This window comes from Girardinichthys multiradiatus, chromosome 12 (assembly GCF_021462225.1).
Source record: "Girardinichthys multiradiatus isolate DD_20200921_A chromosome 12, DD_fGirMul_XY1, whole genome shotgun sequence".
NCBI classification, from domain to species: Eukaryota; Metazoa; Chordata; class Actinopteri; order Cyprinodontiformes; family Goodeidae; genus Girardinichthys; species Girardinichthys multiradiatus.
In genome coordinates, this window is record NC_061805.1 from 34,345,834 (window position 1) to 34,360,462 (window position 14,629).

The following is a 14,629-nucleotide window of genomic DNA, read 5'->3' on the forward strand; positions in this document are numbered from 1 at the left end:
GTCTGTAATTTTTCAAGTCATCTCGATCAAGCGAAGGTTTCCTAAGTAAAGGTTTAATTACAGCTACCTTAAAAGCCTGTGGTACATATCCATTTACTAAAGATAGATTAATCATACCTAAAATGGGGCTGATAATCAGAGGGAACACTTCCTTAAATAATTTGGTTGGGATTGGGTCTAACATACAAGTTGAAGGTTTAGATGAAGCTAATATTTCTGATAACTCAGGAAGCTTCACAGGATCAAAACAGTCCAAACACAAATCTGGTTCTGCAGTTATTTCCAATGTTGTCTCACTTGCTGAGGATGAAGTAATCATCTTCAGGAGTATGTCATAGATTTTATTTTTAACAGAATCAATTTTATTTTGGAAGAATCCCATAAAGTCATGGCTGCAAAGAGCTAAGGGAATGGATGGCTCAACAGAGCTATGACTCTGTGTAAGTTTAGCAACTGTACTAAAGAGAAACCTAGGATTATTCTTGTTCTCTTCTATTAATGATGAGAAATAAGCTGTTCCAACTTGGCGAAGTGTCTTTTTATACAACAGTAGGCATTTTTCCAGATTAAGTAGGAATCCTCTAGGTGTGTAGAGCACCATTTTCTCTCCAATTTTCTAACATTGTGCTTTAAAGTATGCAGCTCTGAATTAAACCAAGGAGCTAGCCTCCTATGAATGATTACCTTCTTTTTCAAGGGACCCATCCAATTTAATACTTCCTAAAGCCATTTTCTGCTGCAGTTAAAGCTGGAAGTCTTCTAAAGTTTGTTTCCTCCAGATTTGCAGACAAACTGGAATGTTTGGCTTTTCTTTGTTGCAAAATAGCACACACTCAGTCACACTGGATGGAGAGCTTATGTGAACATTCATTTTCCAACTCTGGCCACAGATTCACAGGTCTAAACATTGACTACACCATTCTAACAAATAAATATGCTTTGTGTTAAAACTACAACTTTCTTTCTTTCTTTGATGCAGAAGCTAAATTTCAGTTTTTCAAATTATGAAATCTGTACTGTCCAATGTGGCCTGGAGAGGGCGCTGTAAGATTTGTTAGAGACCAAAGCAAACCAAACAAAACAGACTCACTTCCTGGCGGGATTCAAACAGTAAGTCACTTTCAATGAACACTGGATATTTAGAATTCAGTAAGAAAAATGAATGAGAAGACCACAGAAAGTTTTTCGTTATCGTAATTAAAATTAAAGAGATCATTAAGTTTAATAACGATAAATAAAAACTCGGGGCAGAAATTGTTTGGCGTTGTAGTTAAAGTGTTTAACCGTTCATACGTCCGACGGTCAATGAAGGGGACATAATGTGAACAGAATCAGCGAAATGCGAATGAATGATGGACAAGCGCTGTGTTAATAGCAAAGAAAAAACCATTTCTCATGGCTGATAAACACTATTTTAATAAACTGTAATAGGCTGTAGTTAAAGTCTTAGAATAACTTCAGCCAAACATTATAAACTCCTAAGATATCGGCATATTGTGACACTTCCACTGCTCCGAGTTTTAACTTCGAGTGAGGATCCCCTAAAATTAAGGTAAGATATGTCAACTAAAATATCAATAGTTTATATAATACCTATGCTCGGAAGTTTTTTTTTTTTCTACAGAGGTGTAATTTTGAACCTTGATGTGAGTACTTGGAGTGAAGTTGTGCAGAAATGAAGGTTTCCTACTCGAATATCAGGAAATTATATTGTACCAGTAAAGGACATATACTGTATCATATTAACATATACAGTGCCAGCCACATTTAGTTGCATTACTGGTAAAATATGTGTACAAAGCTTTAAAATAGATCCATCGTTTATCACAGTAGCATAATCTCACTTTCTTGGAGGCATGAATCCAGTCTTTCGCACATTTATTCCGTGGGGAAAAAATCTGATTTTGAGGAATAATAGTGATACAATTACTCCTGTTGGGACATGGAGAGAGAGAGTCCTGGGGTCCTCCCTTATGCTTTCTTTCATGTTCATCTGACCAAAGAGCATGGCTCCAGGCAGAGTCCCATTAGGGTTCAGGGACTGTACAGGTCCTTCTCAAAATATTAGCATATTGTGATAAAGTTAATTATTTTCCATAATGTCATGATGAAAATTTAACATTCATATATTTTAGATTCATTGCACACTAACTGAAATATTTCAGGTCTTTTATTGTCTTAATACGGATGATTTTGGCATACAGCTCATGAAAACCCAAAATTCCTATCTCACAAAATTAGCATATCATTAAAAGGGTCTCTAAACGAGCTATGAACGTAATCATCTGAATCAACGAGTTAACTCTAAACACCTGCAAAAGATTCCTGAGGCCTTTAAAACGCCCAGCCTGGTTCATCACTCAAAACCCCAATCATAGGTAAGACTGCCGACCTGACTGCTGTCCAGAAGGCCACTATTGACACCCTCAAGCAAGAGGGTAAGACACACAAAGAAATTTCTGAACAAATAGGCTGTTCCCAGAGTGCTGTATCAAGGCACCTCAGTGGGAAGTCTGTGGGAAGGAAAAAGTGTGGCAGAAAACGCTGCACAACGAGAAGAGGTGACCGGACCCTGAGGAAGATTGTGGAGAAGGGCCGATTCCAGACCTTGGGGGACCTGCGGAAGCAGTGGACTGAGTCTGGAGTAGAAACATCCAGAGCCACCGTGCACAGGCGTGTGCAGGAAATGGGCTACAGGTACCGCATTCCCCAGGTCAAGCCACTTTTGAATCAGAAACAGCGGCAGAAGCGCCTGACCTGGGCTACAGAGAAGCAGCACTGGACTGTTGCTCAGTGGTCCAAAGTACTTTTTTCAGATGAAAGCAAATTCTGCATGTCATTCGGAAATCAAGGTGCCAGAGTCTGGAGGAAGACTGGGGAGAAGGAAATGCCAAAATGCCAGAAGTCCAGTGTCAAGTACCCACAGTCAGTGATGGTCTGGGGTGCCGTGTCAGCTGCTGGTGTTGGTCCACTGTGTTTTATCAAGGGCAGGGTCAATGCAGCTAGCTATCAGGAGATTTTGGAGCACTTCATGCTTCCATCTGCTGAAAAGCTTTTTGGAGATGAAGATTTCATTTTTCAGCACGACCTGGCACCTGCTCACAGTGCCAAAACCACTGGTAAATGGCTTACTGACCATGGTATCACTGTGCTCAATTGGCCTGCCAACTCTCCTGACCTGAACCCCATAGAGAATCTGTGGGATATTGTGAAGAGAACGTTGAGAGACTCAAGACCCAACACTCTGGATGAGCTAAAGGCCGCTATCGAAGCATCCTGGGCCTCCATAAGACCTCAGCAGTGCCACAGGCTGATTGCCTCCATGCCACGCCGCATTGAAGCAGTCATTTCTGCCAAAGGATTCTCGACCAAGTATTGAGTGCATAACTGTACATGATTATTTGAAGGTTGACGTTTTTTGTATTAAAAACACTTTTCTTTTATTGGTCGGATGAAATATGCTAATTTTGTGAGATAGGAATTTTGGGTTTTCATGAGCTGTATGCCAAAATCATCCGTATTAAGACAATAAAAGACCTGAAATATTTCAGTTAGTGAGCAATGAATCTAAAATATATGAATGTTAAATTTTCATCATTACATTATGGAAAATAATGAACTTTATCACAAAATGCTAATATTTTGAGAAGGACCTGTAGAAGGACGCCTCCCAAACAACCAGTCGGCTTGGAGACTTGTTGACCCTAGTTTGCTGCAGTTCTCAGAGATGTTTAGCACAGGACCACTGTCCTTGATCTGCATGTTCTAGATGTTAATAAAATATTTAACCCTTACTTTAGATCAGTTATAGTTTGGGCAAGTAGTTTTTTGTCTTTACCATTTCCTGACTGAGGAATAACACACATCCGGCTCCCTGTAATGGCAGGTTCACCTGTCTTTCTTGTTTTGTAGAGCGTCTAATGCAAATGGGGAAAACAGGAAGTTTATTTGTGTAGCACCATTCATACACAAGGCAATACAAAGTGTTCTACAGGACATCAAAGGAGAGACAGAAAGAAATGAGCATAAAAGCAGCAAATAAAAGAAACAGGTGGTAAAATCCAGATATTAAAGGTATTAAACAAATGTTTCAAGCAGGTCATTAGTCATATTCTTTGATTAAAAGCTGCTGTAACATATTTATATTTTCAGTCCTGATTTAAAGGAGCCAACAGTTTCTGCACATCGGAGTTGGTTTCAGATCTTGTTTGGTTCTGGTCCTGGCAATGCAGAGTAAGCAGGTCTCTGGTTCATACCTGACCAGCAACTTAGAAATGTATTTTGGTCCAAGACCATTTAGCGCCTTATGGACTAGTACAGCCAGAACATGGTTGTTTGTTTTCCCTTTGGGTTTTTTTTTTTCCATTACTGCGATAAAAAAAAGAAATATACAGTAAGGCTTTTACACGTCTCCACCACAGCATTCATACTGTTTATCAGTTTAGTTTCTTCGTTGTATTTTATTTGAGGCGGTGTCCTATTGTTGTTTTGTTACTGAACCAATATCTGCATAAACAGCGGGGGAAAAAATCCCATTTTGAGGAATAATAGTGAGTTATTATTGGTATCACTAAATATCATAACTTTCTGATATTTGTAAAAAGAAAAGAAATGTTGGTGTCTGAATGCAATATGTGAGCAATTATTTGTCTCTTTGTTTCCACCTTCCTTGGAATTAGTGGACAGCCTGCATGTCTTGTATTTGCCCATCACTAAATATTCTGTTCTCTGATTTAAATCCAGGAGATTTTTAACAAGCAGTCGTTGGTTTGACCTTCTGCACATGGACGCCTCTGACAACACAGGCAGCTTAAAAGAAATGGTGGAGACTGTGGGACAGAATGGCGGTCCGGCTGCTGAGAACTGCTCTGCACTAGAAGGCGTCCTGCCTGCAGAGATGCTAAGGTTCATATCCTCGTCTCTAACATTTCATATTTCTGATGACAATGATAATTTAAACACTGAGCTGAGTGTAAATCTTTTCTAATAATCTCAGAATCAAACAGCAGATGTCCAACCAGTGCTTTGAGATGGCTGTGCAGCTCAATGCAGGTATATAACAAGGCCTTTTGTATTAATGAATTGTTATATTATCAAGTTCACAAAGAGTTAATATAAAGCTTCCCATCATAGGAAAAAGTAAGCGGTCCTGCAGCACATCTGAGGCAGAAAGAGAGTTGTGCGTATTTAAAAAGCTTTTTTATTTGGATGTAGAAGTTAAATCAGATGTAACATTAAAATGAAACCTAAACTTGAAAGTTGTTGATATTTCAGGCCAAACTTCGTCTCTGAGCTCGAACGCGTGAAGGGGGTCCATTTTAACAGCACCCTGGTGCTGCACAGGTGGGCGTAATCTACAAGCTGTCAACATTTAATTGAAGCAAATTTTTTACAAGACTATTTGTTTCTTTTTGTTCTTCAGACTGCAGATGTGGCACGCTATAGGAGAAAAAATGAAGCAGGCAGGTCCAGATGCAGCGTAAGTCACTTCATAACTTGATGAAATCGCTGCTGTTTAGTTGGTTTCTCCGGATGTTTCCATTTGTATCAAACATCTGTTTTCCTTAGAGTCCTGAAGACTGTGAGTGATCGCTGCATGGCTCTGTGTTCGCAGATAAAACAGCTTCAGATTGTAAGTTTTCTCATTAACTAAAGTTGTGTGTGTTTTTCTACATTATTTTATTATTATTACTGTTAGTATGGCTCCAAAGGCCAATTTCTATGTGTAAATGGTATTGTTGGCCCATAACAATAAACTGAAGAAATGCAGAGTTTAGTGTCTAGTTTTTTATTTTTATTTTTTTATAGCTTGTTATTTTGTATCGGTGGGATTGCATTGACTTGTTATCCTTAAAACGTGAAACTTCCTGAAATAAAGAATTTCATGCCTAAGTTTTTCTTGCTTTTCAACAGGAGAACAGAAATCTGCAAAATGAAATTACAGAAATACAAAAGCAGAGACTGGGTATGTTTTTTATGATTTCAATATTTGCTGCTCAGTGCAGAATCCATCCATCCCTCTATCTATGTTTGTCAATCTGACCATCATCCTTATAAACTGTGATCTTCACAAATTCAATTACTTGCAGCTTTACACCTGTGTAAAATGTTCATTTTGAGGTTTTGGAAAAATACTTGAACAATGATGTAGAAATCTGTCAGAAAGTTTAGAGATTTCCCTTATTATGGACTTTAGAGAAGGAAAATGTGCTGGAAGTTCTCCATCTGGTTTTATTTGTTGGGAATTACTTGGTGTACTTACTTTAACTGATACTTTTGTGTGTGTGTTTGTGTGTGTATGTGTGTGTGTGTAGAGATTAAGCGACTCACACATGAAAAAATGAAAGAGATGGAGGGGTTAATGTCCAGCAAAGAGCATCCAGAAAAGTACAATGCTGTGTTGGAGAAAGGCCTGGCCAACCTGGAGAAATATAAAAAGATGACCATAGTAACACAGAATGTCCTCAGGGTAAACGGCTCAGTAATTCACAGAAAAGTTCATTGGTTACATTAACATTTAGTTTATAAATCTGTTTTGTCTCTCCTCAGGGCATCCTGTTGGCCTGTAAAGTTAACTGGCTGGATGACCCAACACTTCGGGAAACTGTGATGACACTGGAGGAGTTCCCAATCTCTGAGTAGAGCATACATTAATTTATTTAGTTATATATTTCTGTCTTGTGCTGTCTAATAAAAATGTATCTGTCGAACGTCGTTTTGTTTCCCCTTGTTTTAAACAATGTGAACCATTGCCCACTAGAGGGCGGCAAGGAGATTCAGGATTTAAAACTATCTTGTCTGCAAAGAAGAAAAGTAAATCAGAGGAGAGCATCATCCATCAAACAAAAAAAAAAAAAAAGAAATCAGAACTGGAAGAAGGAGCAGAATGGAGGAAATAATATTGAGATTTGGACAAAAAAGACTTAATGATATACTTTTTAAAATGCAAAAGCATAATACAGGAAAATGTGGCCTCTGTGGGGGGGATGAAACAATAGAACATGTTATATTGGAATGTCAGAAATAAGAGCAAGAAAAAAAGATTTAGGAGGAAAGGATTTGAATGGATTAACGCAACGTCTACTATAATAGATATGTTGCGAAGAATATTAGGAAGCAAACATAGGCAAACATTTTTTTAAAGATCAAAACTATTTAATAGAATTTGATTATGCATTTTATACAGAATTACAATCTAGATATGAATCCATGATGAACCACACTCCATATCAGTTGGTGGCGGTAATGCGCGTCTTCAGTTTTGTTTGCCAACCGCCAATAAACACCAGAAGAAGAAAAGGCACGTGTGGTCCGAGTAGTTTAAAAACTGTAGAAATTCCGATTTTTTACAATTGTTTTAGCTGTTTGACTGGGATTCAGGAAGGAGAATGCCGAAGGTTAAAGCAGAGAAGAAAAGCAGACAACACCAAGATGTTAAAAGTCAAGGTAGGTTTGTCCGAGCGGTAGCTTAGCTTCAGGATGTTAGCAAACATTGGTCTGTCAGCTGTTTAGGCAGCAGTGTGTTTATATCACAGTAACACATCTAACTATTGAAAGACACCAACATACTTTATGAGTGTGCTTTTCTTAGTCTTTACATATCAGCTCCATGCAAAAATAAATAGAAATGTCGTTGAATGTCTGAAGGGATGCAGTGTTTGCATCGTTTAGGGGTTCGCGCATGTTTTGGGGCCACTCATTCTGATGTAATCACGTCTCCAGAGTTTATATCTCTCACCGACATGTTTAAAGCTCAAATTTCTCTACTAACTATCCTCAAACTTTACTCGACATTTTCATTTTTAGTGTCGGTACGGGAGGGTCCTCAAACCGGTCCTAACGTTATACACATCCTAAGGACTGATGTTAAGTTGCTCCTGCCAATGTGCTTTTCGTTATGTTTCTTTAAATGGAAAATGCACTTTTTTTTTTTTAATTTATCCACGAATTTGTCCAAAATGATGTCTGTCCATCCACCTATAATGCCCCCTTTAATTTGTCCACCTATACATCCAACCAATCCAGCTTTATTTTTAAATTACTTAAAAACGCAGAGATCAAAGTACTGTACAGATAAAAGCAAAATATAGAAAACTGCAGTAAAACCAGGACAAATTCAACATAATGAAATAAGAAAATATATGGATGTAAAACCAACATAAGATCAACATAAAACCAAGAAACCCTAAGTATTAAAAGCCACTAATAAAAGATGTGTTTTTGAGAGAGATTTATAAATGGCCAGGAAGAATGCCAGCCTATGTACAGCAGTAGATCATTCCAGAGTTTAGGACCGGCTACATGGCGCTGTCCCCGTTGACCTTTTGGTTCTCAGTACTGACAAGAGCAAAAGGTCAACTGACCTAAGAGGACGAGGTGACGCATGTAGAGCGGGGCAAAGCTGTTTAAAGACTTAAAAACAAATAAAATAATCTTAAAATGGATCCTAAAGTCCCAAGATCCAACCACAAGCTTTCTGGTGCCGCTGTATACCATCACCTCCTGTTTTTGTTGTTTTGTTCAAATAAAAATAAAAAAAGTAAAGCCATCCACCTCTTCAAATCAATAAAACAATAAAGAGGGGGCCCAACAGAGTTTGTGTCACCCTACAAGTGGCACATATGTTGGGCAATGATGTGTTATGTGTGTAAAAATGAAAAGGCCTAAAACGAACCCTGAGGTACTCCTTATAAAAGAGGAGCAATGGAGGACATGGAGTCTCCCAGACTGGCACAGAAAGTTAGGTCTGTTGTGTAAGACTGGAACCACTCCAACGCTGTTCCTCAGATGCCCACATCCTCGCATCCATTTGTTTTTTATTCACCTGAACGTATATTCCTTTTTCTGGCCATTCGTCCGTCTTAACATTGTTTTTCCATCCATCAAACTGTCCATCCATTCATCAACCCATATTTGTCAAAACTGTCCGTTCCTCTGCACCAACCTATACATCGTTCCGTCTATTAATTTTTCCGTCCATCTATTAATCCATCCATGTCTCTAACCAACCACCCATGAGCTCACCCTCCCTTTCAGTCTGTGGTTTTTACAGGTTACATACATAAACCCGAGCTCATAAATTGACTGGGTACTCTTGAGTCTGAAAATGTGAGAACACCCTGATATGACATGAAGGACTCCTCTCCGCCCCGCAGGCCTCCGTTGATATATTTTGTGTCTGTTGCAGGGATTATGTTCAACACTGGCATTGGTCAGCACATCTTGAAGAACCCATTGATCGTCAATGGGATAATCGAGAAGGTATGATGTGTTGGAGCAGCGTGGTGGAAGGAAACATACTGGCCTGCTCTGAAGCATTTACCACACGGTTTGGTGTTTTAGATGCTGAGGAAAATACATTTACGCCACAAGAAGAAATATAGAAATATGAGCATTAAAGGCAGAATATGGGCTTATCACGGGATGTTCAAAAACTGATTTATGGAAGGAAACGAAATGCTACAAAACTTTGAGTGAATTCAGGTTTATTTTGACATACAGTTTGGGATTTATCTGATGTCCTACCCGACTTTACCAAAACTCACTGGAAGAAGCTCTTAATATACATATGTGATGTGATGGTCCAGGGTTCTTTGTGTTAGTCCGTGACTGCACAGATGATAGACACGAGATAAAGTTCTCAACCTCGACTTTTTACTCAGAATGTTTCAAATGCAGCCAAGTGGAATAACAGCAGCTGGATTGTACAGATGCAGAGTAACAAAAAAGGAGCTGTGTCAAATAAAGGGTTACATGATTCCCTCTGGAATCAAACCAACTTCCTGTATCCATGTTTTGGTTTACAGGTAACATAAAGTTTGAATATCGTGAAAAAGTTCAGTATTTTTTGTCACTCATTTCAGAAATTGAAACTTGTTTATAGATTTTATTTACTTTTTATTTATTACACATAGAATAAAATATTTCTAGCCCTTATTTCTTGACGATTATGGCTTACAGATAATGAAAACCAAAAATTCTGTGTTTCAAAAAGTTAAATATTGGATCCTAATCAGCTAATTAACTCAAAACACTTGCAAAGGTTTTCTATGCCTCTAAATGGTCTCTCGGTCTTGGTCAGTAGGCGACACAATCATGGGGAAGACTGTTGACAGAAGGCAGTTATTGACATCCTCCACAAAGAGGTAAACCACTAAAGGTCACTGCTAAGGAAGCTGGTTGTTCAGAGTGCTGTATCCAAGCATATTCATAGAAAGTTGTGTGGAAGGAAAATGTGCATCAGCAACAGAGATAACTGCTTCCTTAAGAAGATTGTCAAGTTAAGATCCATTCTAGAATTTGGGGGAGCATCACAGTGGACTGAGGTTGTGTCATCGCATCAAGAGCCACTACAAATAGCTGAATCGTGTTCTGAACCAGAGACTACGTCAGAAGCGGCTTACCTGGGCTGAGAAGGAAAACAACTGGACTGTTGCTCATCTGTTTCAGATGAAAGTAAATTCTGTATTTCATTTGGAAATCAAGGTCCCAGAGTCTGGAGGAAGAGTGGAGAGGCACATAATCCCCGTTGCTTGAAGTCCAGTGTGAAGTTTCCACAGTCAGTGATGGTTTTGGGTGCCATGTCATCTGCTGGTGTTGGTCCACTGTGCTTTCTGAAGTCCAAAGTCAACACAGCTATCTACCAGGACATATCCTTCTGATGACAAGCATTAATGAGATGTTCATTTGATCAAAATTACAGGAAATAAAGGTTTGAAATATTTCACTATATGTATAATAATCGCTCTCTGAAATGAGTGACAAAATATCTTTACATTTTTCCCAATATTCTATTTTGCCTGTATATATTGTATTTTATAAATATTCATTATGCAATTATGTGATTAATCTGCTTTTGACAGCAGCTAAAATAAGCAGCATTGTGTTCTTGTCCCAATACTTCTGAGCCAAAGGTTCAGAGTCTAAACCACAAAGAATCTACTCGACTGACTTCATACATATGCTGCTTCTGTAAGTGATTACAGGCGATCTGCAATGCAATTTATCTTTCAGGCTGCTCTCAGGCCGACAGATGTGGTTCTGGAGGTCGGACCCGGTACTGGTAACATGACGGTAAAACTGCTGGAAAAGGCAAAGAAGGTGAGCCTCAGGAAGTTTATTTTTTATCCTTTACTCAGTTTGGGGTAAGCAGCATCAGGATCCATGCAGACTACTGTATGGGTCAGAGTGCATGTTTTAATTTAATCAGAATGTTGTGGACCTTTTTTGAGTTTTGTAAAGCTTTTGCTGCCAATACTGATTTCAGACTGTCAGTATATTCCCCTTTTAAAAACTGCACCTGTGCATAATTTAATCTCTGTATAACTCCAGCTGTTGTGCGAAGGCCTCAGAGGTTTGTTAGAGAACATTAGTGAACAAAACGGCATCATGAAGACCAGGGAACACAGCAGATGGGTCAGGGAGAACATTGTGGAGACATTTAAAGCCGAGTCGGGATGTAAAACAACATCTCACAGAGCACTTTTTAATTGCAAACACACCAAGACACCATCCTTCACTTACATTTATAGGCCGTGTAAGGAGAGCATTAATCAGATAAGCAGCCAACAGGCCCTTAGTAACTCTGGAGGAGCTGCAGAGATCCAGTCAGGAAACTCATTCAATAGGGCAACTGTTAGCTGTCCATTCAACAAATTTGTCCCACCTGCAAAACTCCATGTGTCTCGGGTGCACTTCACCCTAAAACACACTATCCTCACAATATAACATGGCGATGGCAGCATCATGCTGTGGGGATGCTTTTCTTCAGCAGAGACAGGAAAGATGAACGAAGACTTGAGACTAGGGTGGAGGTTCAGCTTCCAGCAGTTCAACGACCCCTAACTTACAGCCAGAGCTATAGTGTTAAGGTTTTGATCAAAGTATATTAATGTGTTAGAGTGGCCCAGTCAAAGTCCAGACCTAAATCCAATTGAGAACCTGTGGGAGGACTTGAAAATGCTCTTCAGATGACCTCCATCTAATCTGACTGAGTTTGAGTTCAGATCAAATTCAGTCTCTAAATGTGCAGAGCTGTTAGAGACACAACCTGGAAGTCTGTCAGCTGTAATGGCATCAAGTGGGGCTTCTGCACATTACTGAGTCATGGAGGCTGAACACGGATGCAGAACTCTTCTAGCGACGGTTCCTTTCCATTTCACAGTTATACTCCACTTTGTGTCGATCCATCATAACTAGTCCCAATAAAATGCATTGAAGTTCGATTGTAAGATGTATAAATGTTCAGAGACAGTTCAAGATGTTCTCACAGTAGTGATGTCAATCGTCTTAAGCTACATGGGTATAAATACTCCAGGTGTTGAAAGCTAAGGAGGAAAGACATATTTTACCTGTGAAATCACGTTTTTGTGCAGGTGGTGGCCTGTGAGTTGGACTGCAGATTGGTGGCTGAACTGCAGAAAAGAGTGCAGTGCACGTGAGTGAGGACTGCAGCCTTGCTGAAGTATGCTCTGTATATTGGGGGGAACATAAAATAAAGCTTAATCGGATCATTTTCTTTCAACAGGCCTTTGCAAAACAAACTTCAGATATTAGTCGGTGATGTCCTGAAAACAGATCTCCCTTTCTTCGATGTCTGTGTAGCTAATTTACCTTACCAGGTAAACACACTTTATTCCTTTCATAGAAGGCAGATTTTATTACGTTTTTCTCAATGTAACTTTTCTTTTTTTTACTTGCTTGTGCAGATTTCGTCCCCGTTTGTCTTCAAACTCCTGCTTCACAGACCGTTCTTCAGGTCAGAATGACTGGAAGCTCACTTGGGAGATGCAGCCGTATTTTCCACACCGAGTGCTCAAGTTCCTCTTTGTGTTGGTTTGTTCAGATGTGCTGTGCTGATGTTCCAGAGAGAGTTTGCGATGCGACTGGTGGCCAAACCTGGAGACAAGCTGTACTGCAGGCTGTCCATCAACACACAGCTTCTGGCTCAGGTGGACCATCTCATGAAGGTCAGCCAGGAGACTCTTCAGATTCATGGCGAGGTTTTTTACGTAGTCTGTGTTCGCCATGTTAGAAGAATCTGTGTTGATCCTTCCAGGTGGGAAAAAACAACTTTCGTCCTCCGCCTAAAGTCGAGTCGAGTGTCGTCAGGATAGAACCAAAAAATCCTCCTCCTCCTGTTAATTTTCAGGTGAGCTTCTGCTGCTTCTGGTTGATCCTGTGGAGAAACTTTTTGTCATAAATGCAACCATTTCTACTGTCTAACAGGAGTGGGACGGTCTGGTAAGAATCGCCTTCGTACGGAAGAACAAAACCCTCAGTGCAGCTTTTAAGTGAGCCACCACCTGCTTTAAACATAAAACTTGAACTTATCGGTCAAAGCAGATGATCTAATGTGCGTCTTTCCTTTACCAGGTCTACTGCAGTGGAGCAACTGCTGGAGAAGAACTACAGAATACACTGCTCGGTACACAATGTGGTGAGTAAATAAACAAAAGGATCTGGTTTCGCTCTTTCATCTGGTTTAATCGAAACTTTTTCCCTCTATCTTGACAGGAGGTCCCAGCTGACTTCAGCATCAGCAAGAAGATCGACAGCGTTCTGCAGGAGGCTAATTTCAACGAGAAGAGGGCCAGGTCCATGGATATCGATGACTTCATGGTGTAAGTTGGTTCATCTGTACCTGTACTGTATTTCTAAAGGTTTTTTGTTGTTGTTGTTGAATCTGTAAGAGGCATCTTTTAAATTCAGTTTTCTTCATCCTCAGACTACTCCATGCGTTCAACTCTGCAGGAATCCACTTTTCCTGAAGAACAGAGCAGAGGCAGAACCATAAAACCCCTGCTGCTATGAGATAAAATTCCAGCAGACATGCTTCAAAGATGCTCATATTGAGCATCATTTTAAACTGGCTGTATAAGGATGCATGGGTACCTTTGCCAGATGGATACATCGCCCTCATGTTCCTCAATATGAAGTTTCTTAAAATAAATTCTGCACCATAATAGTTTTGTCAAACATTAGTTTTTTTTTAGGCTCAGAAAAGATTACATGCTACAAGGAGCTGCATTATTATATAATCAGAATTTATTAAAAAGATTTTACACTGATTTGTCCTGTTCCTTTATCGCCGTTTTTGAGTTACACATAAATGCAATCGTTCAAAAATAAAAACAGGCTATTTCCCTGGTTTCTTTACATCCTAGATCATTTTAGTTCTGGGATTTAAACCGGGCTCGTTTCAGTTGCCAAGCAAAGCACTAAAATGACTAAAATTAACATCACTGCTCACATCTACAATAAATCCCAGCTAATTCTTTCAGATTTCTTCATTATAGTTACTAATTTTGCCCAAATGATTAATAAAAGCGATGGATTGTCATGATGGCCCCCGCCTGAACACTGTCAATTCAGTTAGGTTGCATTTCTAAGTAAAAGTCCACACAACTGCATACCTTCTTAAAATTTTGCCTATATGGACTAAAAATATTTTACTCCATTTAAAGAGTGGGAAATCAGGTACCTGAATGACTTTAGATGCAAAAAATGTTTTATTATAATTTGCCATAAAACGTGTTTCATTTTCTCATGCAGCTTTGGCAAAAATATAATAAAAATGTACCAAGACCATCGTGGATGTGCAGTACAGACCACCGTTCAAAGTCCGTTT

General features: G+C 39.3%; 2 protein-coding genes across 3 annotated transcripts; both read left to right on the top strand.

Annotated features, from left to right (window-relative positions):
* Positions 1-1,032: 1,032 nt before the first annotated feature.
* On the top strand, positions 1,033-6,714 carry cenph (centromere protein H). 2 transcript variants are annotated; one of them, XM_047380973.1, is made up of 10 exons: positions 1,033-1,110; positions 4,744-4,905; positions 4,997-5,052; positions 5,134-5,179; positions 5,275-5,343; positions 5,423-5,479; positions 5,569-5,632; positions 5,914-5,965; positions 6,315-6,469; positions 6,550-6,714. In XM_047380973.1, exons 2-10 carry the CDS (start codon positions 4,784-4,786, stop codon positions 6,640-6,642), a joined length of 714 nt encoding a protein of 237 aa, XP_047236929.1. In that variant the 5' UTR covers positions 1,033-1,110; positions 4,744-4,783; the 3' UTR covers positions 6,643-6,714. The 2 variants fall into 2 exon arrangements, with proteins under 2 accessions (XP_047236929.1, XP_047236928.1); XM_047380972.1 differs by lacking the exon at positions 1,033-1,110 and adding an exon at positions 1,125-1,552.
* Positions 6,715-7,247: 533 nt separating this feature from the next.
* On the top strand, positions 7,248-14,069 carry dimt1l (DIM1 dimethyladenosine transferase 1-like (S. cerevisiae)). Its single transcript, XM_047380971.1, has 12 exons — positions 7,248-7,446; positions 9,188-9,261; positions 11,014-11,100; positions 12,375-12,436; positions 12,527-12,620; positions 12,708-12,757; positions 12,845-12,968; positions 13,058-13,150; positions 13,228-13,292; positions 13,375-13,438; positions 13,516-13,622; positions 13,727-14,069. The coding sequence occupies exons 1-12, from the start codon at positions 7,389-7,391 to the stop codon at positions 13,767-13,769; spliced, it is 921 nt and encodes a 306-aa protein (XP_047236927.1). The 5' UTR covers positions 7,248-7,388; the 3' UTR covers positions 13,770-14,069.
* The last annotated feature ends 560 nt before the right edge of the window (positions 14,070-14,629 follow it).